The 27,523-nt window shown below is 44.2% G+C and overlaps 3 protein-coding genes across 4 annotated transcripts in view; 1 reads left to right on the forward strand and 2 right to left on the reverse strand.

Moving 5' to 3' along the window:
* Positions 1–13,260, reverse strand: part of PDE10A (phosphodiesterase 10A) — a 666,160-nt gene extending 652,900 nt beyond the window's left edge. Inside the window, exon 1 of one of the 2 annotated variants that reach the window (XM_055114307.2) lies at positions 12,711–13,260. In XM_055114307.2, coding sequence (XP_054970282.1) covers positions 12,711–12,816 — 106 coding nt within the window. In that variant the 5' untranslated portion in view covers positions 12,817–13,260. The remainder of the gene's footprint in view (positions 1–12,710) is intronic. The other variant, XM_055114308.2, reaches the window with a different exon arrangement.
* The window catches only part of LOC103786353 (putative transcriptional regulator encoded by LINC00473), a 47,890-nt gene extending 33,629 nt beyond the window's left edge, over positions 1–14,261 (reverse strand). Inside the window, 1 exon segment of the mRNA XM_055114312.3 lies at positions 14,124–14,261. The gene's annotated coding sequence lies outside the window, so the exon portion shown is untranslated.
* Positions 14,262–14,708: 447 nt separating this feature from the next.
* Positions 14,709–15,456, forward strand: LOC100976012 (putative uncharacterized protein FLJ36797). The gene has a single exon (XM_003820232.7). The coding sequence runs from the start codon at positions 14,715–14,717 to the stop codon at positions 15,417–15,419; it is 705 nt and encodes a 234-aa protein (XP_003820280.1). The 5' UTR covers positions 14,709–14,714; the 3' UTR covers positions 15,420–15,456.
* The last annotated feature ends 12,067 nt before the right edge of the window (positions 15,457–27,523 follow it).

Consider the following 27,523-nt stretch of genomic DNA (forward strand, 5'->3'; position numbering starts at 1 on the left):
CAGCCTGGGTGAAGAGTGAAATTACGCCTCAAAAAAAATAAAAATTAAATTAAAAAGTGATGGAATTGAGGTCTCTTAGGATCCCTGCATATGTTTTGTGAGTGAAAGATAAAAGGAAGTTTTATTGAAGTTAGTTGAGATTGACTAAGGAATGTATTACATTAACAAAAGCTTAAAATCTTTTTTATGAAAAAAAAAATTCTGAAGAAAGACTCAGTTGTTCCTGGCAGTCTGAAGATGCCTGTGATCGCTGAAAAGGCCCCAGGGAAGAGGCAGACAGATGAGAAGCACCGCCGCGTGGGCCCCAGACTGGCCCATCCCAAACAAGGGGTGAGGTCAGGACGTCGCAGGAATATCCAGACAGATGTGAAATGGCTGGACCGCAGCAGTGTTCATTTATGAATACAGTAACGTAGCTTTGCATGTAAAGTTTTTTTATTCCTTTATCACAATTCATCTTCTTTGATACTTGGGCAATTTCTTTCTTCAATAACATGCAGAATTTCTTAACAAAACTAAAGCATTTTGCATAAAAATTACCCACCTTGTGCACCAGTCATTGTCTGAAGCAAGATAGTTTTATCCTTATATTTTCTATCATCTACAAAGTACCATTTGAATCAGTCCATTAAATTATTAAATTCACTTTAAATAATGCTAAACATATCAAGTTTGAAATTGCCTTCTCATACTGTATACTGATATCACTAGTAGCTAGAGGAGAGCTTCTTATCAATGCAGATATGTAGAGTTTTATTTCTTTACATCTTTCCTCCTCTTTCATCCATACATTTTTGACAAGTGGCAACTTTCACAAATGTATGTCTCTATTCCACCAGAAAATGGTCATGGGCCTTCTACACAACTAGTGACTCCAAAGACTGCAAGAATGTGCATGAAACAAATCTCTTCTCTAGAATCCTTCAGGCTAATGGGAGAAAGAGGGATCTAAAAATGATTGGAACAATCCTCATGCACCAGGGGGTATAGTAAGTGCCTGGCATGCCACCCAGAGCCCTGGAGTCCTGGAGGAAAGAACCTGTCTGCCCCTTGTGGGGATGGCCATGCTTCCTGGAGAAGGTAGAAATTCACAAGGGCCTCCAAGGATGCTTAAGGCCTACACAAAGACATAGTGGAGAATGGGAGTTCTGGAAGAGAAGATATCATAAGCAATAATTGAAAGTAAGTATCAATTTTGCTGAATGACAAAGAGTGCAGAACCTGATGGACATAAGATATTAAGACTTTACCAGTTGATAGAGCATTGCACATCTGTTTTACATCTCATTGGTACCTTCTCCGGGACCACAGTATGCTAGATTCTGTTGCTGAAGGAGAACATTTGTACTAAATTTTACTAGACAATAAAAGAAACATTGGCAAGTTCCCTACAGCCAGAAAGGACAGCAACGGTGCCACCTTTAGTCAGTGAGAGGGATCTGGCAGGAGGAACAGAGGGTGACTGTCGTGCCTCTCTGCACAGTTTTCTCTTGAACTTTCTTCTAGGAACACACCTGCCCTATCTATAGAAATGGGAGTGTCTGCCTTTGGGATATTTTGGCTGGGTTAACTGGGACAAGGTATTCTTTCCTGGCTGCGCAGGGGTGTGACCTTGAGCTGCCCTTCATCTCATTGTCTGGGAGAACAATGGAGGCAGGAGAAGGAGCCTGGGTCCAGACCCTGGAGGTGGCTGCTTTCTGTACACTCCTCTGCTGTGGCCTCTCCCCAGGACTTGCTGATAAACCACCTTTCACTTAAGTTTATTCTCTTTGCGTGTTGCCACTTGCAACTGAGACTGACTGAGAGCTGGGAGGTATTCAGGCTATCTGGGGAGCTCTTCTAAAAGTCTCCCTTAGCCTTTCTCTATAAAGCTTTTGATTCACCCTAACTCAAGGGAAAAGTTCCATTAAAAAGACAATTTATTCCAGGTGCAGTGGCTCATGCCTGTAATCCCACCATTTTGGGAGACAGAAGTGGGTGATTAGTTGGGCTCAAGAGTTCAAGACCAGGCTGGGCAACATAGCAAGACCTCATCTCTATTAAAAAATTTTTTTAAAGGGGAACTCAATCATTCAGTCCCACATTCATTCAACAAAAAGTTTAAGAGCACTTAACATTTGCCAGGCTTTAGTCCAACTGCTAGAGGTACACAGGAAGAAAGCACAAAGAAGTTTCCAACTTTAATGAGAATATATTTTCATGGGGAGAGGCAGACAATAAAAGTAAGCAAAATAAGAAATTATCAGATGACACTTTGTTCTATGAGTTAAATGAAACACCCTCACTATGACTAGCAAGGCTATGCCTGTTCCTGAGACACCATGTGTCCAGCACTTAGCTTAGTGGATACTTGGCACATTTTTGATGTCTAGAATAGAATGGAATAGAAATATTTGTAGGGACACAGGATAACCCTCATGGATTTTCCTTTTTAAGTTCAAAGTCTAACTTGTTTTTTAACGACATTGCGTGTGGGTAGAGCTGTTCCCAGCACCTCTCTTGGATTTAATGAAATCTTGTAATTGACAACATTTCACTTCCATGTTGTAATTCTTTTGCATTGTATTTTAGACAATCAAATAATGATGATCTTACAAATCTTAGAATCAGAGACTGAACAACAAAAATGGGAGAAAGTAGGCAAATAAAGAACCTGCTATTAAGCATAGAGGGGTATGGATAAAATTAGCATGTTGTCAGTTAGGTATAGATTTTTCTTGTATGCCATGACAAATTTATCTTCTCCATATACATTTTGACATTCATAATGAAGCTAAAAAAGACTCCTTTTAAGTTACTGTTATGTGGATATGTTAATTATTATTATTATCGTGTAAGATAACAGCTGATGTTGACTCAGCCCCAGTGATTTTAGGCTGAATCACTAAAATCTGTTGGGCCCTGAGTAAAACCAGGCCTCTCACCATCTTTGTAATCTTTACCTAAATCTCAAGCCACAGGTGATGCTACATTGAAAACAGGAGACTAGGCTGTGACTACAATCAAAATGTTCCAATTCACTTCAAGTTAAGAAGAAAATGGCTTCAATATAGCTCAAAGCCAAGAGTTTGCTAACCCTTGGGGTAGGGTGATTTGCCTTGAATCGCAACATATTCCTACCTGGAGACACCAGAGCCTTTGCCAATGTTTCAAAGAATATTCTAGAACCTGAGTCTTCCTGGACTCGCCTGACTCTGGCTACCACTTCACACTCACTCACTCTGGTTTATGCCACCAAAGCCCATATGTGAAACTCAGACCCTTCACGGGTTTTTCATTTACAAAGCCTCTCTGAATCACTCAAGAATTTGGTAAACTTGACAGAGCACTAGACTCACACAGAGAGTCACGTCTTCCACCACACACCACACCAGCTCACAATAACTGACAGCTGTTCCTGGGCTCTGCAGTCCCCACCAGCCACCCTGCAGCAGGGCCCTCCTCGGGCTGTGCGCCATGCCATCCTCCTGTCCCCACCTTCCCCACACGCTCTCCTGGAGCAATCAAACCCTGTGCACCGGAAGCCTTGGAATCGCACCCTCTGCTGTCAGCACACATCGAAGCATTGTCCCAAACAGATAGTTCCCTTGGTGAGAGATAGGCTAGAGCCAAATGTGAAGATAACTGAAAGTTCTCTATCTTGTTACAGAACCTGTTACTTTAAGATGAGATTTATCATTCTGTGGCAAGAGGGTGACATAAAGTTACACTTGTCCCTTTCTACTTCACAGTTAGTCCAGGCCAGCCCCAAGTAAGACCAGCAAGTGGATGTCATTATGCCACATTGATGCAGAAAAATAAAGAAGGTTGGAAATCAAAATCACAATAGCACGAAAAAGCAGTTTGGGAAAGATAGCAGATTCCTTCCCTTCTTGAGCTGAACTTACGGACTTTCCTAGGCAGAGATTTCTCAATCTGGTAAGCTTTTGTCAAACAGAAGTAAAGAAACCCACACTACCAGCAAACTGTACCTCAGGACGGTATAACTTGGTGATGGTCCATCTTTCTTCTTAATACCGTCTCCTTCAGCGTCCTCAAAGCAAGCACAATACACCACTTAAATGAACAAGCACCAAATTCAACATCCATGGTAGAGAGGGATAATTATATTTGTGAGTCAAAATTAAGCACAGACTTCTATTATGGGTAAAATCTAGTTCATTTGTCAAGATTCTATATCTGAATTTTAAGTGTTCCCATGAAGGCATCTGGATTTTTTATGAATATAAGGTTTGTGATATTCAGACATATTTATAGAAAATCAAACACCTTCACTGATGAGTTCCAATGACTAATAAAGAACATTAAACAAATTATTAAAATAAAAAGTGGTCTGTAGGATTTGTGCCTCCAATAAACGAGGGTCTATGTCCACTAAAGGCATGTACAAAAATGTTGCATAGCAGTTTTATTTGGAGTAGCCCCAAAGTTGAAACTACTCAAATGTCCACCAATAGTAGAAAAAACAAGTAAATTGTGGAATAGTGATACAACAGAATATTACTTAGCACTTAAAAAGAGCAAGCTACTGCAACAGTGAAGCTGAATCCCACAGATTGAAGTTTGAAGAAAAGAACCCAGGTAACGAAGATGTGCTTTTCCATTCCTACAGAAGAGTCCCAGAGCAGGCAAATGAATTGATGACAGAGGTCAGAAGGGTGAACAATGGTTACCTGTGGGAAGGGACCTGATGAGGCAAGGGGCACAGGAAGCCTTCTGGAATGCTGGAAATGGCTTACATCTTGGTGTTTATTTATGTTAAAATCCACTGAGCTTTTCCCGTAAAATTCACCTAAGCTGTTTAGCTCAGAAAGGGCCCTTTCTAAAATCATCACACCTCAATGAAAAAGAAAAATGTTGGCATGTAAATAAAATCCAAATTTATATAATTATGAATGATATTAAATTAAGGATTTTAGTTGTCAACATTTTGCACCTTTAGGCCGACATTTTGCCATGGCATAAGGGAAGAATAATCAGAGTTTATTACTACTTCTCTTTACAGTAGAGAAGTCTAGCAGAAATTTTCTTAACCAAGCGATCAAACTTAATGTCACCACGACAGGACCTGCTGACATCAGGTGCTTTCCAATGGGATGCATCGAGAATGGCACAATGCCACCTATGTGGTATCTTTGTCCAAAATATTTAACTTGAGTCTAATCACTAAGAAGCATCACATGAATCCAAATTTGGGATTTCTGAAAGATAAGTGGCCTAGATGCTTCAAAAATGTCAATGTCCTGGATTTTTTTAGATTAAAAAAATGACGACTCAACATATGTGTGATTCCCGATTGGATCCTGGATTGAGAAACCAGCTAGGCTATTACTGGGGACATTTGAATATGTGCTCCCACTAGATAATAACGTTATATCAGTGTTAAGCATTCTTAGAATAGGTGTTGAATTGTGGTCATGTACAGGAATATCTTGCCCTTAGAAAATAAATCTAAAGTATTTAGATTATCAAAATGTTTATAAATAACTCTGAAGTACTTCAGCCAAGAATAATAATAATTATGTGTGCCAGAGAAGAATAAGAAAAGGAGGAGGAGGTGGAGGAGGAGAAAAAGAAAATGTAACAACATGTTTGTGATGGGTATTCCATGAGAGTAAGATGGATCTCCCACCCAAAATTTCATTCAGATGTCAACTCTGATGACACACGCACCAAGAGGACATAAACCGGTTTATTACTCAGAGTGAGGCTTTCTACGCAGAGGAGGGCTAGCTCCGAGTGTGTCTGAAAATGGCTTGAAAGCAGGGATACAGGCTTGGGGCCTGCTGTGGTTGGGAGCTGGAGCTGGGTGAGGGTTCTTGTTCATTGGCCAAGACTTGTGTGGGCTGAACTCCCCATTAGCACCAAGGGAAGGAGTACGTGGGCTTTCTCCCCAGCTGGCCCAGGTATGAAGCAGAAGGGGAAGGGGAACATGTTTCTGCTTCTCTCTCACCCATTCATACCAGGCATTAGCACCTTAAAATTATGTCCTGAAGAAAAATGCTTTTACAAATATGTGCTGCTGTGGCATGTTTAATCTCATAGCAGATTTTATTTCATGAATAAAAAACTTTCACAACTGAATATAAATATTTCTTCTTTCTATAGTCATTTACAAGTAGAAATATTATAGTTTCTATTAAATAAGATACTTGTTAATTCAAGTTGCCTCACTTACAAAAACATTCATAATGTCACTCAACAAGAAATGCTCACATGCCCATTAGGTGCCAGGTACACTGGTAGGAGCAGGGACAAAACAGGGTACAAGGCAGGGGTTATCAACTCCCACACGGTGGAAATGTCACAGTTAAGACACCACCACTCCCACTCTTTGAGAGCCAACATTCTGACTGACAAATTGAGGAATCTCGAAATATATAAAATGTGCGAAAGTCACGACACTCAGAGTTACCATTGTGGTTATGAGAACTCAAGAGTAATACATATACCAATTACAATTCTCACAAATCTCCTCAGAAAGAACATTCATGTCCTATTTTAAAATAATACACATTTTAAAATAACACAATTCATTCTCTGTCACTACTTAAATTCCTCAATGTTTATTCTACAGCAAAATCACAAACCTGCGCCTATGTATTGTTACTGAGATGGATGTAATGCAACACCGCCCATCCCAACATCCACCTTAAGCAGAGAGCAGGAGAAGAAAAAAAGTTGTCTTATGAATCCTAAAATCCATCATAGGTGTAATCACCCTACAGCTGGGACTTTCAACATTTCAAATACTGTATCCCACTCTTTTGAGGAATATGCTTATACTTACCAAATATCCCAACTTGGGATTTTCAAAATGTAGTGTCTGTACTCATGACAGATCAAACTGCATAAGAAAATTACAGCAGGTATGGACAAATAGCCTTCGGTAGAGTTCAAATAGTTATCATTTCTTTGACTCAACTTCCATATCTAGGAATTTACCAACATATACATGTATACATGTGTTGAGAAAGTACTGTGTGGTTGCTTATGAAAGCTTTATTTATTTATAAAACAAGAGACTAGTATTTTGAATGTCATTCAATAGGGTTTAGTTAAATCAATCACGGCACATTGTACCACGGAATATTATACAGGCAATGAAGGTAGTTTTATATATGCTGATACATTTCCAGGACACAGGTAAGTGGATAAAGCAAAGTATAAGGGGAACAGTTTAACAGGATACTTGTGTCTGTATATGAAAGGGATGTTACATATATCACCCTGCATGTGCTCAGGAAATTTCTGGTTGGCTTCATAAGAACCAGGGTCACGTAGGTGACATTTGGGGTTGGAGGAGGACTTACTGTACATCTTCTCATGACCATTGACTATTGTTGCCATGTGTGTATAATATACTTGCATGTATCTATATGATACATGCAATATATAATATCAAGATATTGGTCATCGTGATTGCTACCTTGTATTCATCAAGGAAGGAAAGGGAAAGTCAAAGAGCTCTTAAGAATTTCATGTCACGGTTGGGCAGTTCTTTTTATTAAAAGTGCTCCTCCTGCTAACAGGTGAAGATAATTTCTGCTTGCCTGAGAAACATTTGTTCCATCTGTATTATTTAAGCTAGCCATAGAAGTGACAGGAGGTGGCATTGTTACATAACTTTCACCTCTGTTTATTTGCAATTCTGTTTTCCCCTGGAGGGGAGGGTCAGGTGCATGTTTGTTGGGGAGCAAGAGTTGGCAAACAGACATATAAATGTAGGTAAATATAGGCCATTTACAACATAAAGAAGAGTCCCTGCTGTACTCTAGATCAAAAGGTGCTCTACATTATTGAACTGTGATGCTCAGAGCTTCTGCAGTTCTAAAAAGAGAGTATCCTCCCAGTTAGTGGCTTCTCAAATAATCCAGTTTTTAGGTAACTTCCTCTCCCCACACTTTCAGATGAATAATTACCCCTCCTTTGGTTCCTTTGTCAGTTATCATTTAGATTGAAGTCCAGTTATGGTTTATGTTCATTTCTTCCCAAAGTCATCATCAAAGTCACAGAAATTGGACCACTAAGGCCATCTAATTCAACCTGAGGGGAGGAGAGAGGCACATGGGGTGACTTTGTCTTTCAGATGTCGGTCATTTTCTTTCCCACTTGAATCAAAAAGGCAGGGGCAGGTCCAAAGATGAGTGAGGACTGAGGCCTCTATTCCATTCTGCAGGCTTCATTCTTGAGCTCCTTTTCTCCTCAAAGTCCCCTCCTTCACCTTCTTTGGCCCACTGGATGGTAATGGCCTTTCTGGTTTGAAGCCAAAGAAACTAACACAAGAACTTTAAAAAATGTCTAAACGATAACCGCCTTTGCCATCAAACTTCTGTAAAAATGCATGCTTGTATGACTGTTTGTTTGTCTTTAACATTGATTTCCTCTTCTGAGGGTCATGCCCATTTTTTAATATCAATGATGTAAATCACCCTTTGAGAGATATTTTTGTAAGCTATTTTAGAGATAGGCGATCTGAGCAATTCTATTAGAAACATTAATCTGTTGGAAAGATCAATCCAGCTGATGGTGGGGGTTAGGCAGATGTAGGTCAGTTAACAACATACACATTCACTTTTAACTAGTTTTAGAGACATAAAACTGATGCTATTTCCCATACCCAGTTTCAGGCTCTCCCAATGCTAACTACCCATTATTAATGCAGGAAAGTTACAAAATCTTGGTGTTATTGTAATGTCAGAGAGGTAGAGGTATGTGGTTATTGAAAACCATATGTTCACTCAGTCACTGTTTCATCTGACCACATAATAGCTACCCATATTTCACGATGGCTCAAGAAATTCAAGGAACGCGTGAGTCGGTCATGCCCAAATGTCCCCTAGATTCATTCAGTCCCAGAGTCTCCCCTTTGGGTGGTTTTAAGCACTACCAAGGCAAGCACCCAGAAAACTGAGCTGGGGAGGATCTTAACCAATTTCATCCCAAACAGAAACTACTTACTTTTAAAACACTCATGAGATTAATTTAATGTAATAATATACCACTTACGTAATTTCCTAACCTAAAACCATCTTGAAAGACATGGAGGTTAAAACTAGAAGACAAAGCAAGATAGTCCAATTAGGGTGACATTGGGGAGAGGGGAGAATAGAGATGGATTTCAGAGAAGCTACAGGTACTAAGAGAACAGGTTTCTAACTACAGTGTAACTGGAAAAATACAGTCAGTATTACTTCTTCAGTGTATAGTAACTAATAAGATATCTTGTGATTAAACCAAACTCTTTAAGTAAATACTAATTCTTTGAAAAAAGACTAATATAAAAAGAATGTGAAGAGAATGAAAAAAATTTTGAAGTACTTTCTTATTAGTTATAAGATCAATAAATACAACTATTCGGGGTTTTCATCAAAGAGTCCTCCCATACAGCTTTCCACATGTCCATTCAGTTATAATCAACCAAACATTGTAACGCAATCTTATGTCCAAGTTCAAAGCAATTAAGAAAAGAAGAAACAAAACAAAACAAAACAAAAATTGTCATTGGCATGGTCCATTTGCACACCAATTTTCTTTAAGTTACAAAGGAAAAATGTTTATAAGTTTAACATTTTATGCTAATATCTTCCATCAGTATAGACCGCACACATGTTGGACACGGAGCCAGCTGCTGCCCACAAGAGGAATGTATCCTAATCACAATTTTACAGACACACACACACACACACACGAGTACATGTGTCAAATAACTTCAATGGACATCCAAGGAAACATTCAGTCTAAGCTAGGATAATGTACTTCATCTTTCCTTTTGCCTAGTTAAATTAAGCAGGCTGGATCTATTAAGGTCAGGGAGGAAACCAAAACCATCTGAGTGTGTACACAATGACCCATTTACTATCCTACGTTCATCAGTATAAGGAATCTTCTAATGAGAATCTATTAACAATAGAGGGGCCACACAGCACCATAGCCAGGAAGTATCAGCACAGGACCTGAAATGAGCACTTAGCAGTTGTGGCCAGAGACCATGAGCACTCTGGCATGGATTGGTGGTAGGGAAGGAGGTGAACAGGACAGAAGGGCTTTAGTTCTCATGTTCGAAGTTCCCACCACACTCCTCTCTAGGCAGCCTATATGCCTATCAGCTATTTAAAACTTCAAGTCAAACCAGCCTGCCAACATGCCATCTTAAAATCATTGACTACCACTGAAAGTTAATTTCCAGTTGCCTTCATTTCATACATGCTATAATATACTCTCAATGGTTGAAATGAGCAAACACATAAACCTTCCAAGTTGTTGGAACTTAAAAGATGACCCCTCTGATGTTCCATCCAGGTCAGCAACACCAACATATATACTTTTCTCTGTTTTACAGTGTGTGTACAGTCACATTTGGCTTAGAGGCCCAAAGGGGTAAAAAACAACAGCACTGAGTTTGAGAGGCAGAGAAATGCAGTTTCTTAATCATGGGTAAGGGGTTATGTGTCATGAACAGCTGTCACTCAAACACTGCCAGCTACCTGGCCTCCCGGTTTCCCATTGTGAAAGCGTGCACAGCCGTGTATTCATATAGCCATATACCACAGACAGTCACCAGAAATGCACAGATGTGCTCCCGCCACTGCAGGCATGGGCCGTGGTTTCCATTTCCCAAAGAAATACATTCCCAACTCCATGGTAGTGGAGTGTTCACCCTTCAATGGTTTCTACAGTTACATATTCTCAGACAATTACCAAGTAGCATTTTTAGTTGCCAAATACAAAGGATATAATAAAATCTTTAGACATTTTTATGCTAAAAAAACAACTGTACAACAAATCATTTTGAAATTATGATAATCTCTGAGTACTATGGATATAGGTACTTACTGTTGACTATTCTGACTTGCAAAATATCCTCTGTAGACTCTTATTACCTGGGGAATGTGGGAATTACTTGCTACTGGTAGTACAGACTTCCATTGCATAGATTTTTAAAAATCCTAATACCAAATATTTCCACCAAAGAGATGAAAAATGTTTGCTGAAATACAATTCTTATTTCTTTTCATAGCTGGCAGTCATACATTTATTAATTATTAAAATAGCATTAAAAATATTAAGGTTGTTATTTACCATAATAATGGTTTCAGTTCCCATAGACTTCGTCTGCTCTTAACCAAAAGAAAAGCCTATGTACCTTTACAGAGCGACCCGAGGTCAAAACCAAATGCTGCGTATGGAGCTGATGAATTTGCCAGACACTCATGGTGATATTGAATTATTTCCCCCAAAGATGGAAAAATACAACCATACAAATAAAGTCACCTGCAGTGCTTGAATTTCTTACCAAATGCCATTTTTTTTCAGTAAAGGTAACTTAAGAAATGCCCTAGCTTTGCTCTAAAATCATAACTGAGCAGAGAAAGTCAAAGCCTGCAGTTACTGAAATACCCCTTTTGAGGTAAGCGGTGGGATTCTTCTCAACTCCTTCCAGTGTAACCAAAATGCACTTTCCGGGCATGGCCGGAACCCGACCTTTGTTTGGAAACGGAGGCAAGACATGCCGAAGGTTCCCAGTGCACACAAAGGCTCATGTTTTCTGGCTGGAAGGACTTCTGTGACTTGGTGTTTCTTGTGACGTCAAAGGAGAAGAGCCATTGCCTCCATTTTGGAGACAGGAGCCCAAGCCAGTCTCTCTGGATACTCTGCCCAGCTCGGCCCCTGCCACAGCCGAGGCCACAGAGCTGGGCTGCAGGAAGGAATCGGTCACACAAACAACCCCTCTACCTAGCTGCCTACCTATCCAGACTCAGATTCTCCCCCAACATGCCTGTTCACCTAATTTTCCACAGCTTAGCCAACAACAAAACATCTCCATCTGGTTCATTTTTCCTTTGCATTTTAACTGCAGCCCAGAAAAAGCCTGACTAGTTCATTGGGGCCTACTTTCAACCAAATCCAGAAAGCTTTAAGGGAAATAAAAGGTGTCTGCCTGGGTTTCTTTTATGTGGAAATCAGATATCCAAGTATCACTTGTGTTTCCATAGGAAATTTTCCATCTTCAGTTTTTCATTGGTGTTATTCTAGGCAAAGAAGTACCCAACTGCTTTCACCACCACGTCTCTCCTTGAAATCACAGCACATCACCCCATTTGCTTCAAAAACCTCACCTCCAACTTCAGGAGGAGGCACAGGGCCCTGCCTGTGCAGAGGATGAAGATTTCACATGACGCAGCCCTAAGCATCCCTGGACTGGAGAAGCATGGAAGAAGTAAACGTCCCTCCCTGCTGTCCCTCATCAGCAACGAGACCGAGGGGGATCTCACCGGCACCCCTGCCCTCTGGACACAGGTGTCCTGCACACAGGCATTCATGTAGGCTCTCCATCCCCAGTACGGTGTGTCCACACCAATGCACATGACAGCCAGGCAGGCATGAGGGAAAACAGTCAGCTGTCCCCAGTCAATACCTCTTGGCCTCTTCCCTTCCCACCCCACCCTCCCTTCTTCCCCACACAGCTTCAAGTCCACGCAGATCTGGGTCTCCAGCATTATCTAATCAGCTCACTCCCACCCCACTCCCCGTATCCTGAAGAAACACGTAAAATCCCATCTGTGGGGGAAAAGTCTACTCAAGTTGTCTTGCTATAGGGAGCTCTGATGAAGCGTGGCGAGGGCATTCCTGCGGAGGGATCTCAACTCCCAAACGTCTTCCTGCATGTGCTCCTGTTCCTTTTTCTCCTCCCCCTCCCCGCCCCCTACCTTGCTCCTCGCTGCTGTCCCCAAACCAGGCAGTGGGTTCCTCCTCTGGGAGCTGGGGTTCTCCGCCACCTCCTCCACCCTCGAGGGCTTTGCGTTTCTTCGACATCTCTGCCCAGGGCTGGGGATTTGGGGGTTTTCTTTCCCCACCCCCTGGCCCTCCCCCCTCGGAGAGGAGAGTGAAGGTGGGGTTAGATGGAGGGGAGGGGGTTAGGTGCAGAGGAAAGGGGTGGGGAGAAGAGACCAGAGAGGCAGATGGAAGAGATTGCTGCTTCAGGAGGGGAAGGGACTTGGGGTGGCAGGAAAGGCAGAGGGGCAGGGACTCAGTGCAGAAATCCTACAATCCGGTCCATCAGTGTAGCCCTACGTCTAGGAGACTGTTTGCTGGTGTTGCGCCTCTCTCTCTCTGTCTCTCTCTCTCTCTCTCTGCCTCTCCCTCTCCCTCTCCCTCTCTCAGTCTCTCTCTCCTTCCTCCTTCCTCCTTTTCCTTCAACTAGAAGGGTGAGCCGAGAGGGGAGGAGAGATCAAACCAGAAAGGAGAGGCTCCTTGGGTGCCTCAGCGGATTTCTTCCCCATTTGGGGGGGCGATGGGGTGGGGTGCTATGAGGACTCCTGGCCCTGTCTAGCTATGAAGGAGTGGTGTCTTATGGTTGGGCTTGGCTTGGCTTGGGGGGAGGGGGCGGGACAGTGTTTGCAGTGTTTGGTGAGGATGCGATTTCAATGGGTTGCAAGGAAAATTGGGTGGCATGAAGAAAATAAAATGCTGCAGAATGCAATCTAGTGATGCTTTCAGGTGCTGGGGACTCCGGACCCCCTCCTCCCCTATGACATCACAGGATCTTTTGCAGAAGAGACTGGGGGAGGTGGGGGGAGAGAAGAGAGTGGCGGCAGAGGCGAGGATCAAAAGAGCAGGGGGTCCTGTCCCCACTGAGAACTGGAGAAGGGCGGCTGGCTCGGGAGGAAGGAAGTTGCGGTGCACACACCATCCCTTCTCCGGGCCGCCTCGGGAGGCACCTGCGGGTCTGGCGCGGCAGCCGCTGCGGTTTGCAGCTGGCGCGCAGCCCTCGCTGGGAACTTGGAGCTCTCAAACTCCTCGGATCAAGCGTTAGCCCCGAGGCTGTCAGTTGGCGCTGGGGCGGGCTGCAGTCTCTCTCCCCTCCTCTGCAAACCCTTGAGTCTTCGGCTTTATAAACTCCCTTTTCTTCTTTCTCGAGTCCACTCATCACCCTTTCCCCCAAACAGTCACGTCCACAAACACAACACACCACACACGCGCACACGTTTTCTTATTGCCAAAAAGGGTGGAGGGAAAGGACAGGAAGTTTTTTAAGTACACGCACACACACACAAAGATTGGGACTAAGTTTTTCTGGACTCTCAAGGGTTAAATAATAGGTAAAAGAACTGTCAACTTACCCGCCAAAGTATGCTGACGCGCATATCTGCTTTCCGCTTCATTTCGAGTTCATAAATTTAAAAAGAGACAGTGAGAGAAAGAAAAAGAAAAAAAGGCAAGGCGCCGGGAGCACAGTGGGTCCAGGGTTCCATGGAGAACTGCGCAAAGCAAGTTGCCAAGAAAGCCCGCTGGCCAAGTTCGGGACCTGTCCACCACGCTCGCGCGCTCCGCTCAGCAGGCAGATTCCAAAGGCTTGGGGCACTCTGGGGTGCGCGCCGACCTTCTCGCAAAAGGCGAGTGTGTGGGGTTCCTCCTTCCCTCCTTTCCATCTGGGGGTCTCGGGGAAAGCTGCACCCAGCGCCTTGGGCGCCCATGAAGACCAGTCCATCTCAGCTCAAGCTCCCAGCAGCAGCAACTTCGGACTCAGACCTCTCTCTCTAGAACATGAGTGCTTGTGTGTGCGTGAGTGTGTGTGTGTGTGTCCGAGTGCACTTGACATTTGGGGGTGCATGTGCTCTCAGGAACGACTCTCCCGGCTGCCCGGAACTTAGAGAGTTTCCCTTTAAGCCGGAGATGCTGCTCGGACACCCCCCCGCGTCCAACAGGAGGCGATGACGTCTGTAGCCTCGTTGCCAGAACAGTCCCCAGGCTGCCGCTGCCGTTCATTGACAGGAGCGGGCGCTCGGACGTCAGCAGCCGGACCTTTGGCAAGGCTGCTCCCGCGGAGACGGCTCCCACCCCCGCACCTGCCAGCCCGCCCCCCCGGGGGGTGGTCACGAAATCAAAGCCACCAGAGGAGGGGCCCGGGGAGGTGCTGGGGCTGGGGGAGGGGGATGACTCGGATCTGCCCTCTTTGTCCTGGAGCACCGGAGTATATAAATAGTGCAGTCTCCAGCCAGACTCTCTCCCAGTCTTGCACGCCCCCGCAGTCCCCCCAACCCGACCCCCGCCCTTTGTCACTACGTGTCGGGCTCGCTCTGCCTGGAGGGAGGCTGGGGTGCGGGGAAGCAGGGAGTGCAAACAGACATTGGTTCTCTTTCCTCTTCCCATTCATACATTTCTGTTGGAGTCCTAGGGCCGCCGCGCCGGGAGTCGCAATGAATGGATGGATGCCCGCGCGCTGGGACCACCAGGTCCGCAGAGATGTCGCCGGCGCTAGGGGCGCTCCTCCCGCGTGGGGACAGGCGCCCTCGCCTAGGCGCAGTGTGGGGGGACCCCAAAAGACCCTTAAGAGGCCAAAGGCCTGCTCTCCCCCTTCTCCCCAACACACACCAGGGGTCTTTTCTGCCCCGGAGAAGTTGGGACGCAAAACGTAGGGAACTGCGCTCAGTCTCCGCACCATGAAGAGTCCAGATGGGGACCGAGACCAGCACTGACGGTAGCAACAGAGAGGGGAGCGCCCAAGTGGCGCAACGCTGTGGCTGAAGCCAAGCCTGTCGCCTCCCCCTGAATACCGCTGGCGGCCCAGGACCGTGCGCTCTCCCTTCCTGAGCACCCAGGGATGCACTGCGCAGGGAAGGAGGGCACGGCGGGAGGGTGCTTGCAGGCGACTGCTGCGCGGATTCCCCATCCGCACCCGGCTCCCCCATCCGCACCCGGCTCCCCCATCCGCACCCGGCTCGCGGGGAATCCGTAGGCTTGCACTCGCCAGAAAGAGTTGCTGCAGGAGCAGCCGGATGGTGAGGCCCGTTCCCGACCCTGGGTGGGAGGCACTGAAAGGACTGCGTTCTGAGGCGCCAGGCACAGGGCGCAGCTTCATAAATGCCCCCAAAAGCTCCATGGACAGACGGCACAGATGTCGCTGAAGTGAACCTAAGGAAGTTTGCTACCCCAAGACCCGGGCTTCGCGCCAGGTGACAACAGACCTGGGAGTGTGGTGACACCTGCGCAGAGTCCGTGGTGGTTCAACGTGTCCGAGAAGGTTGCAAGAAGATGCCACTGTCTTACCTTTCTCCCCTAGTGCTCATGCCCCAGAAAAGGCCACTGGGTCACTAGATCCCAACCCCTTGTACCATGAGAGGGAAGCCTGCACAACTGCGTTGGCACTCCCCCCTAAATCGTCTCCTGGGTCCTTCCCATTACGCACACACATAATGTCATTTCTCCAGGGAAAAATAAATAAGAACTTTCTTGACTCTCCACCTTCTCCCTCCATCTCTACCCAGGTTCTCTGTTTCCCTTTACAAAAGAATGCAGCTGTCTAGATGGTGGCTCTGGTCTCTCTCCTCTCTCTGGGTCTTGAATCGTTCCAAAACACTTTCTTAAGAGTTCTACTTCTGCTGTCCTGCAATATCTCACTTTTACTGAGGTCACCATTCAACCCAAAACTCTCTATCCAAGAGTCCATTCTTAGACATCTTAGATGACTTACCCATGGCAGTGGACAGAATTCTTCATTCCTGCCTCCTTAGAATACAACCTTGACTCAGCTTTCCAGATCTCCACTCTGCTGATTTGTGTCCCACCTTTCTGGACATTCCCCCTTAGTCACATTTGCTGAACTCCTCATCTCCCCACTGTCTTCATGTTGCAGTGTCGCAAGGCTCATCTGTGGACCTTTTATTTTCCATCACTCCCTGCTCCCTTGGTGATCTCGCTCAGCCTCATGGGTTTAAATCTGAATACTAATGACGCTTGCACTTATATGTTTAGCCCAGACCCCTCCCCTAAACTCTACATTCATGTATCTAGCTACCAGCTCCACTGGGGCATCTAGAAGGTATCTGAAACCTAACATGGCTGTTACTGAGCTGTTGGTTTTACCCCCATCACAAACCTGCTCTTCCCACAGTTTTTCCACCTTGGTGAATGGAAAGCCCACACCCATCATGTCTGGGTTATAGCTGTTGCCACCTCCCTCAGCTGTCACTCTGCCCACGCCTCCTTCACTCTATTCTCAGCCACATGGGCCTTCCTAGAACCCACCAGGCACCCTCCCAACTCAGAGACTTTGCAGCTGCTGATTCCTCTCCAGGAACTCCTCTGCCCAATGTCCTGAATATCTGCAGGGCACATTCTCTTCCTCTTTCACATTTTTTCATCTTGCACCTCTTCAAGAAGCCTCCAGAGTCCACCCCACCACACACTGCTACACCACCTCTCCCAGCACTTATTCCCGCCTTTCTTTGCTTTACTTCCTCCATGCATTGCTTGTGGTTGACTTATCTACCTCGTTTAGTCTATTTCCCCAGTAAAATGTCAGCTTCCTAATGGCAGGAATTTTGCCTTTGCTTATAATTGCATAAAAACTACATAACCTCATCAAACTTTCTTTACCTGTCACCACACATTCAGGAGTTCCTGATTCATCTCTTAGAACATAGAAGAAAGTGAGCTTGGAGGTTGGCAAAGGCCATTTCTCTGTCATAGTGATCTCTCACATTAAATGTGTGTGTGTGCGCTTGTGTGTGTGTGTGTGTATCTGCCCAAGACCACTGTCACACCTCTGGTGATTCCTGAGAAATGCAATCTCTCTACCTTCCTCACTTTCTTCTTCAATCCTTTCTTTGCCTTCCCCTATTTCTTTCTTTTCTCTCCGTTAGTCTTCTTTTCTTTTCTGCCTTAAGCCTCCCATGGGCACCAAGGGGCATGCCAACCTAGCCCTTGGCCACCAAGGAGGTAAAGGGGACCTTCAGGCTTACCTGTGTTCTCAAAGCCGCCTGCTTCTTCCCATCCATCCTGTTTCAATGCGTTCACATCCCTTCTCATCAGCAAGGAAATATATCCCTGTTTCTAGAGCTTTGGAGTACCCAAATTAGATGTCAAACATTTGAGTCATTTAATAACTGCTGAGCTCTAGGGCTCCAGAATGAAGTTCTGGGATCTCCCCTCAAGGCTGTCCTAATCCAGTGGAGGAGAGGGACAGGCACACTATCAAGGCATCAAGGTGCTGACGAGGGTGCTGATGAAGGCAGCCAGTGCGACAAGAGCGCTGATGAAGGCAGCCAGTGCGACGAGGGCGCTGATGAAGGCAGCCAGTGGGACGAGGGTGCTGGTGAAGGCAGCCAGCACGACAAGGGCACTGGTGAAGGCAGCCCGTGCAGGAGTTCCTGGAGTCCAGGTCACCGGAAAGGTGGGAGAGAGGACCACAGGGGGAGCTGCATCCAAGAGGGGTTTGCAGGCCTTGGGGGAGCTCGACAGTGGAGGCAGCTGTGCAAGCCCCAGAGGCAGGAATGAGTGGGATGGTTGGAACGCTGGGCATCAGGGTGGTTTGGGTGCCAGTGCCAGGATGGAGGGTGAACAGACAATGAAGGGCCTTCAGCCTACGCTGAAGAGTTGAGGCTGCATCCTGAAGGGCTTTATGAAAGAGAAAAAATGGTGTCCTACATGTTTGAGTAGGAAAGTTGATGAGTGGATCAGGAGGTGAAATCAGAGGCAGGAGGAACAGCCAGAAGAGGCTATTCCGGGGTAAGGCGCTAAAGGAGATGAGTTGGCCATGTGGGACGAGAGGATGTGGAGGCCCACACTTCCAGTGCACATGTAATTGCCCACCTTCTGCAGAAGGACCTGAAAATAAGTTAGAGTTTGCTGAGGATTACAGGGTCATTGGCGTCGAGGGGGCAGATGCTGCTTCATGCCCGCCCTCTTAGCTGGGCACCACTTTGGTGGTATGAGTGCAGTTTATAATCTATCACCTATCCTGCACATCTGGAAACTCCGTGTCACCAACTTAACCTGAACAGATCAATGTCAAAGGAGCTTAGATGAAGACTCATGAGAGATTGATGTAGGAGCCAGAAGCCACCTTGTCACTCTACAGTGGGCAATTAGTCTTTGTGAGCACTAGAATACTCTTTTCCTTTCCTCTGGCCACCTCTACCCATATCAAAGTTATAACTGATCAAATTACAGGGCAAATTTCATCTAAGCTATGGTAAGGGCAATGCATTTGTCATGTGAGCCTAGGAAATGCAATGCAATTCTCTAAGGATGCTTCCCCAATTCGTTCCATGCCGGGTATCCACTTGACTGTCAGTGGCCTTGCTTCCTCATCCCTGTGTTACTGCTTCCACAATGACCCATAAGACCTTAAGGAGGTTCTTTAAGAACAAAAATGCCTTGTGCAAGGCTTCAGCACTTCTGACATGTGGACGGCCTTAGCTTTAGTGTGAGAGCTGCTTCACATAGTCAGACCTTTTCATTTTCCCTTTTCTTGGAAGGGCGTTTTTAGGTTCTTCTCATTCTGAGAAGAAGAGAGACCTTCAGATAAACGGAGTGTTAATTCTGTCCACTTCCAAGGAATAGTGCAGAAAAAATGAGCAAAACCAAAGTAGCTTACAGACTACTTTATAAGAACCCATCATTAGACAAACTGATACTTCCCTCATGCTGTAGTCTGAATGTGCCGTCCAAAACTCATGTGTTTGAAACTTAATCCCCATCTCAACAGTGTTGGAAGGTGGGGCCTAGTGAGAGGTTTAGGTCCTGATGGCTCTGCCTTCATTAACGAATGAACAGCACTATAAAAAGGGCTTAAGGAGAGGGTTAATCCCTTCTGCCTCCTTCTGCCATGTGGTGAGGAGCAAGAAAGCCCTCACCAGAGGCTGGCAACAACTTGATCTTGGACTTCCCAGCCTCCACAACCATGAGAAATACATTTCTGTGCTTTATGAATTACTCAGTCTGAGGTATTCTGTTATAGCAGCACAAAACAGACTAAGACACCCCACTACATTGACCGATTGAGCACAACAATTTCTATACGGAAAAAAATTTCTAACTTATGGGAAACTATTTTAAAGTAAGTACAGGAAACACAGAAAGTCTGGAAGAAGTTTACTTAAAGTTGCAAATGGGTTAGATCTAAAAACATTCAGAATGTAATCATTGATTTTTAGAGCTACAAGAAACAGTAAGTTATCTAAGAAGGCTAATTCTCCAGCCCCAAAATACTCTGTTATAAATGAGGAAAAGGAGAGCAAATAATATGACATAGAACATTTGTTGTAGGCCTTGAAGTAACTTTTTTGGGAAGAAGGACATTACAGCTATGCATTATGCTTGGATTTTAAACTAATCATGTAATTGCAGAAATATTATATCATATCTGTTCTTCTTCCATAAGTGGCATAGTTTAGTTATTCTATATATGTTCATTTATTTAAATTCCATCACCCACAGTTTTATTCTTTTATTTGGAAATAATTCCAAATTTACAGAAAATTTGCAAGAATAAAAATAATACCAAAAACACCTATAACACCTGTTACCCAGATTCACTTCTTGTTAGCATCTTATCCCACTTAGTCTCTCACGTGCACCCTCATCCTTTGCTTTATAAAGCAGCAAAAGGTGAATTATGTATCTCTAGGTCCTTGACCCCCAAAGGCTTCAGTGTGTACTTCCTATAAGATAATTTCTTATATAGATATAGTACTGGTATCAACAGTACTAAATTAACATCATTACTACAATGCTTTTATCGAATCTATCACCCACATCCCAGTTTTGTCAATTGATGCAATAATGTCTTTTATGATGTTCTCCCCATCCTCCTGTCCCACATAGCATACGGTCTAGGGCTCAAGGATGGCATTTATCTGCCCTATTTCTTATAGCCCTTCAATCTGGAGAATTTCTGGAATTTTTCTTTGTCTTTTATGACTAGACATTTTTGAATAATACAGACCCTCCTCTCATTTTTTTTTTTTTTGAGACAGGGTCTCGCTGTGTCACTCACGCTGGAGTGCAGTGGTGCAATCTCAGTTCACTGCATCTTCAACCTGCACAGCTCAAGGGATCCTCCCACCTCAGCCTGCCAAGTAGCTGGGACTACAGCCATGTGCCACCATGCCCAGCTAATTTTTTTTTACTTTTTGGTAGATCTGGGGTTTTGCCATGTTGCCCAGGCTGGTCTTGAACTCCTGAGCTCAAGCAATCCTCCCACCTCGGGCTCCCAAAGTGCTGGCATTGTAGGAATGAACCACCATGCCTGGCATCTTCCTTCTATTTTTAATAAAACATTTCTCAGCCTGGGTTAGGGTTCTGCCATCTCAGCTGGACTGCTATGGAGATGAGGTGGTGTCTGTTTCAGAATTTCATATCTGGAGGCGCTTATGTCCCATAGGTGATGTGAATTCTGATTGAGGCATGATCTGACTTTCCCATTGTATAATTACTCTCTTTGTTTCAGGTACAACCAATAAGCAGCCTTTGGGCAGCTGAGAAGACAAGGCGAGTATCCTGCCCCTCAACTCAGTTCCCTAACTCAGCACCCACTCCTGACTCCTGCTTGGTCTACTCCTGCCTCGGGGATGTTTAAGCTCAGTAATTCTTCCACATCAGCCCTCAGGCAGGCAAAAACACTTCCTTATGCCTCAATGACTAACGTCTGTACCTATTTATTCATAGCACAAGTATCTTGGACTCATGAATTCCTATATTTAATCGCTCATAATTCATTCCTTTATATATTATTTTGATGTTCATATTTGATCCATTAAAAGGGCCAATGAGAGTCCCCTCAACCTGGCTCCTGCATCCTGATGGCATGCCCCCATCACTTCTAAACACTTCCTTACTTTCTGGCTTAATAAGGTGCTTTGGGCTCATTTGTACCTACTTTGTTCCAGGCCCTGGGGTCAGCCATTTCTCAGAAGAACACTGGTTCCTTTTAATGGAATTATAGACCAAGACACAGGTACTAGGTGTGCTCATTGCTGCTGGGGTGTCTTTTCCCCCTGGCCCTTGCAGCAGACAGATCTAAGCAATAAGTGCATGTACATGCATGCACACATACACATACAAACACATGCATGTGCACATATACATACATGTACTTATTTTAGCAATCAGGAGCCATTCATTTGTCTATGTCTCTTTCATCACAGTGAAATCCCTGGTTCCCAAAAACATCGATGTATTTACTCACTTGCTGAATCCTATAGTGCATCTAGAATAGTTTCCTAGTCGCTCGCCCATGCCACCACAACAAAACACTCTACTCAATAAAGGTCAGGACGTGTTCGCAACTCCTCCCCCTAATTTCTTTCACCACTCAGCACAGAATCTGGAGGATCTATAGTTAAATTCTGTGTTCATCGTTATTTGCATTTGTTCTTTCTAGTTGATTTCCCTTTTATTGCCTTTCACTGGAAACATGGTTGAGTTCATTTGTTTTAATTTCCTTTCAGTTTTAGGGCTTTTCTCTCTTTCCATTCTTACTGATTTAATTTTATTGTTTGAATATTTTTTGAATATGCCTTCACAAGCCAAAACTACACTTTAAGAAATACAGGCAGAAGAGTCCTCCCCGCTGTATTCCTTCCACTCCATCTCCCTCCCACCCCCAGACTCTATAGGAAGCAAATTTCATTGTATTCAGGTTTATCTGAATTTCGTCTCCTGTTGTAAAGGTGAGCAGGTAAAAATTTATTTTCTTATTTTCTCTTTTTGCTTCATACAACTCAGTGTACTATATATGCTCTTTTGCGATTTGCTGCTTTCACCTAATAATATTTTCTAGAAATCACCCCATATCAGTTTATCAGTATCATCCTCATCCTTTTTTCAACAGCTGTACAGAACTCTACAGTGTGTATGTACCACAGTTCAGTCAGCCAGTATCCTGTGCTTGAACATTTAGCTAATTTCCAATATTCTACATTTACAAATAACGCTGCAATTAGTTACTTTACACACTTATATTTAGGTAATTTCTAACACTTCACAATGACAAATAATGCTGCAATGAGTTACTTTGCACATGTAGATGTTTATTCTATGAGAGGTATAACTTCATGGTATAGACCTAGAAGCAGGTTTGCTGGAGCACAGGTAACTGCAAACAGTTTTATTAGATACTGTGAAATTATTCTTCAAAGGTTTTGTACCAGTTTCTAATTTACTAATCATTTTCTTTTTTAAAGAACAATAAATAAAACTTCCAAGGGGTGATAGAGCTGTGTATTAGTCTGTTCTCCTATTGCTGTGTGGAACTACCTGAGACTGGATAATTTAGGCAGAAAAGAAGTTTAATTGACTCAGTGTTCCACAGGTTGAACAAGAAGCAGGACTGGGGAGGCCTCAGGAAACTTAACGATCATGGCAGAAGGTGAAGGGGAAGCAGGCACATCTTCACATGGTGGAGCAGGAGACAGAGAGCAAAGGGGGAAGCACTACATACTTTTACAAAACCAGATCTTGTGAGAACTCACTCACTATCACTAGAACAGCAAGGAGGAAGTCGGCCCCCATGATCCAATTACCTCCCCTCAGGCCCCTCCTCCAACACTGAAGATTACAATTCAACAGGAGATTTGGGTGGGAACACAGAGCCAAACCATATCAATCTGCATTAATTTAAAAATATTTAATGCGTTTTAAGGAAGTAATTGGTTCTCCCAGCTGGAATGGTTAGGATCTAAGGCCTACTTCACCCTCAGACAATTTGGGCTCCGGCAAACTTGAGAGTATGGAATACAAAAGCATGTTTCTATAATACTGGTCTACTAAACTCAGCATATACATTTTCCATCTGGTATCCTCCATGTTATATAATAAAATATACTAGAAATAGCCCGGGTGCAGTGGCTCATGCCTGTAATTCCAACACTTGGGGAGGCCAAGGCAGGCAGATCACCTGAGGTGACAAGTTCGAGACCAGACTGGCCAACATGATGAAACCCGGTCTGTACTAAAAATACAAAAATTAGCCAGGTATGGTAGTGTGTTCCTGTGATCCCAGCTACTAGGGAGGCTGAGGCAAGAAAATCACTTGAATGTGAGAGGCGGAAGTTGCAGAGAGCAGAGATTGTGCCACTGTACTCCAGCCTGGGCAACAGAGCGAGATTTCATCTATCTATCTATTCATCTATCTATCTATGAAATAAATTGATTAGAACCAAATGTGATTTCTGTTCTCAATTCTGACATGTTCTTGTTCTGTGAATTTGGGAAAGTCATTTAATGCTACTAAGCCTCTGTTTCCTTGTCTGTAAAAGGGGGGAAAATAATAATTTTCATAATTACACAATGAGTTTAAGAATCAAGTGTGTGTGTCATTTATAGGCATAATCACAAAGTTCTATCTATCTATCATCTATCTATCTATCTATCTATCTATCTATCTAATCATCTATCTATCTGTCATCTACCCATATCTTTATATGTCTATAGTCTTTGAAACATCTCCCTTTCAAGATAGTGAGAAGATAAAAAAAATTTAACTAAAATTTGGGAAGCCTGGGTTTTTTTGTTCATTTTTATCCTAACCACTGTAAACTCACTGTTTAATTCTAGAAATGTTATTTCACCTTTCTGAATCTTATCTTCTACATCTATAAAATGAAAGGGCTAAACTGGTTGATCTGTAAGATTCTTTCTGGTCCTAAAACATTTTGATTCTTCATGTAACCTATGTTAGGTTGGTGGTGAGTGCACTAAGAGAGTGGAAAAGAATTTCACTCCCCATATTTGAAGATCCTCAGTAAAAATAAATTATTTAAAAATGAAACTTTAAAAAAAGAGAACTAGTACAGCTCCCTAAAGTCATTTTGAAGATCATATTTTCCACCTAGGAGGTGTGAGACCAGCCACCTTTGATTCAGTGGAAAGTATTTAGATTTTTTTCTTGCCTTTCCATAAGATCTCCAATTTTTTAGTGTAATTTTTGAGTGCAGAATCTCGAGATTTTGAATTTTGGGTGTAGTTGGCTAACAAACAAAGGCTGAAAAGGAAGAATGGAAGGGAGGGAGGAAAGAAGGGAGGGAGAGGAGAAGAAAAAGGAAGAAAGAAGAAAGGAAGATAAAAGAGAGAAGAAAGAAAGAGAAAAGAGAGAAAGAAAGAAAAGAAAGAAAAGAAAAGAAAAGAAAAGAAAGAGCGAGAAAGGGAGAGAGAGAAAGCAAAGAAGGAAGGAAGGAGGAAGAAAGAACAGGAGAGGAGAGGATATTACATATGTCCACTCCTAACATTCTATGCCCAACTCAGTGACCAGGAGATAAAAGGGAATCCTCCCCCGGTAGGAGGGAAATGAAGAGTGCAGGTGGAAAGGAAAGAGAATGTATCAATATGGCTGATGTGTACTTTATAAAATTTACCTCCATCAAGGACTTTGAAGCTCTGATTCTAAAAGTGCTTCGTCTTCTGGAAGAGGATCGGCCTGGCTATGCTGGCCAAGTCCATCGAGTCCATGTCACCATTCCCTGGGTGACGTAGTGCCCGGTCTCTTGCTTTAAGGCCCCTGCGGTATTTCACTCATAGCCCCTGGGATGTAGGACTGACACAACCTCCAACCCCAGCCAGGCCCCGAGTGCCATCCTGCTTTCTCATTCATTGTCGCAGGGGCTCCTGTGAAAGCCTCCTTGTGCTTCCCACCCTTTCCCCACCCTGGAAGCCACCAAGGTTGGGTGTGCCTTTGTCTTCCACCTGCCTCCCATCCTTTGCAGATGCTGCATCCCTGTCCTCAGCCAGGCATCACTCGAGCCCTCCTTCTCTCCATTCCCAGTGGCTGGCGTTAGGCCCTTCTCATTTTCTTCCACTGAGACCCCATGGAGGCCACCTGACACGTCCCCTTCCTCAGTTTTCCCTCTGTCCCAGCCTTCATTATAACTGTGTGAAATGGAAATATGAGCAGCTTAACAGCATCCAGAAACTCTCCTCAGTACACAGCCCCAGCCCAGGTGAGCCCAGGGAGCCCTTCAGGGCGGGACCCTGCCCGCTCTTCCAGCTCTGTCCTCCTCCACTGGCCGAGGCCTCCTCCTTCTCCAATCACACAAACACCTGGAGCTCCCAGCATGCCAGCTCCTTCATGCTTCTCTCTTTTACTGATGCTCAGTCCTCTGCCAGGACATCTTGCCTGGGCTCCTTTCCCAGGCCAAGGTCCGCCGGGCTGGCTGTGCTCCCTCGGCAGTGCTCCACTCCACTTGCTCCTGGAAGCTCTCACCCTCTGTCCTCCACCTTGGGAGGAAGCTGGATAGCTCCTCAGAATAACCTATACCAGGGCACACTTTATCCCATTGTATTATGGCAGTCGGGGGTGTGTGTGCGGTATCTGCGTGTGCCTGTGTGTGGTAAGAGATGTGATCTAGAACAGAAACCCTAGCCTCTTGTTCTCACAGAACAGTACGTTCTGAAAGGGGGTGGTTGCTGCTGCCAGTCAGAGGCCCAGCAATGCCAGAGCTGGCCCTTTGGCAGTGCCATTGGCTCTCTTCCTCCCACTGTTCCTTTCATGGACAAGATTCCCTGTGGAGATCCAGGCGCCATTTTGTGTCCAAGGCATGAAAATGAGGGAAGAGAGGTTGACATCAACCGACACCGTTGTTGATGTCGTCAGGAAAAATAAAACCTTTTCCACACACCTCCAGAAGACGGCTCACACCTCATCGGCCGGGACTGTGTCACAGACCACCTCTTCCAAGAGCAGAAGATTAACATGACCGTGTCATGTGGGCAAAGCATGCAGCTCCCCCCGCCCCAACAGAACCAGGGATCTGTTAGAAAGGAGAAGGGAGAACAGAACTTGGAAATGCAATCACTCAGCTTTCTCCCTGAACCCCACGACAGGTCCATGTCCCTCCCTGCTCTCAGTCTCCAGCATTTGGCAGGCGCCTGGCTCACAAATAAAAATCAAGCAGAAGTCAAAGGGGCTTCTGGTTTATCACTTAAGTTTTCATCTGCCTTAGCATGAATAACATGAGTAAATACAGTAGGCGCCGTGCTCATCATACTGAACATGTTTTGATTTGGTATAAAGTATTTTGTTCAACTACTTCCATTTTCTTGTGAGATTTCACTCTTGCTCCCCATTAGTGACTACAGATTTGGGCCAATTTGTGAAAAAAAGAGCTATTATATATCGAAACGTCTTGACTTTAGAACAGTAACTGATATGCAATAACAGAGACAGCACTGATCAATTAGAGGCCAAATGTCTTTAAGGAACAGACAAAAGAGTTGTTAAAAAAAAAAAAAGGTAAAAGAATTGCTAGGCCCAACTAAATGCCAACATAAAAAATTGTCTTCTTATAAATTACAAAATGCAGAATTTTGCTCAAAGTTAAATTGGACAGCCTATGTTCAACTATGTACGCTTTGGGAATTAATTTTTTTATATGTAGGCAGCAAATACTAGTGAGCTGCACTGAAAATCGGAGCTGTTTGGGAATGTGCTTTGCTGCTGTTTCTTATTAAGTGTTTGTCTTCCAACTCTACCTGCCTCATGCTATCAGTGACAATGCAACACGAGGGTTTCCTTATGTGAAAAATAAATAATATCGCATTGAAAGTTGTGAAGTTTCTTCTCTCAGATTTGAGGCATTTCTCAACACACTAAGGCTTTAAATGTTAGGGATTCTCTTGCAAATCTGGAAATTTCCATAAAGAAATGCTAAGATTTTGACTAATGTACAAGTATAAGAACATGTTGCCACGGCATGTAACCCATTTATAATTTGATCTTTGATCCAAAATTTTTTTTGATTAC

Source organism: Pan paniscus, chromosome 5, assembly GCF_029289425.2.
Source record: "Pan paniscus chromosome 5, NHGRI_mPanPan1-v2.0_pri, whole genome shotgun sequence".
Classification (NCBI taxonomy): Eukaryota; Metazoa; Chordata; class Mammalia; order Primates; family Hominidae; genus Pan; species Pan paniscus.

What these genes read in the sequence shown, in the direction of transcription:
- LOC100976012 (XM_003820232.7), top strand. Translation starts at nt 14,715, where the DNA reads ATGACGTCTGTAGCCTCGTTGCCAGAACAGTCCCCAGGCTGCCGCTGC.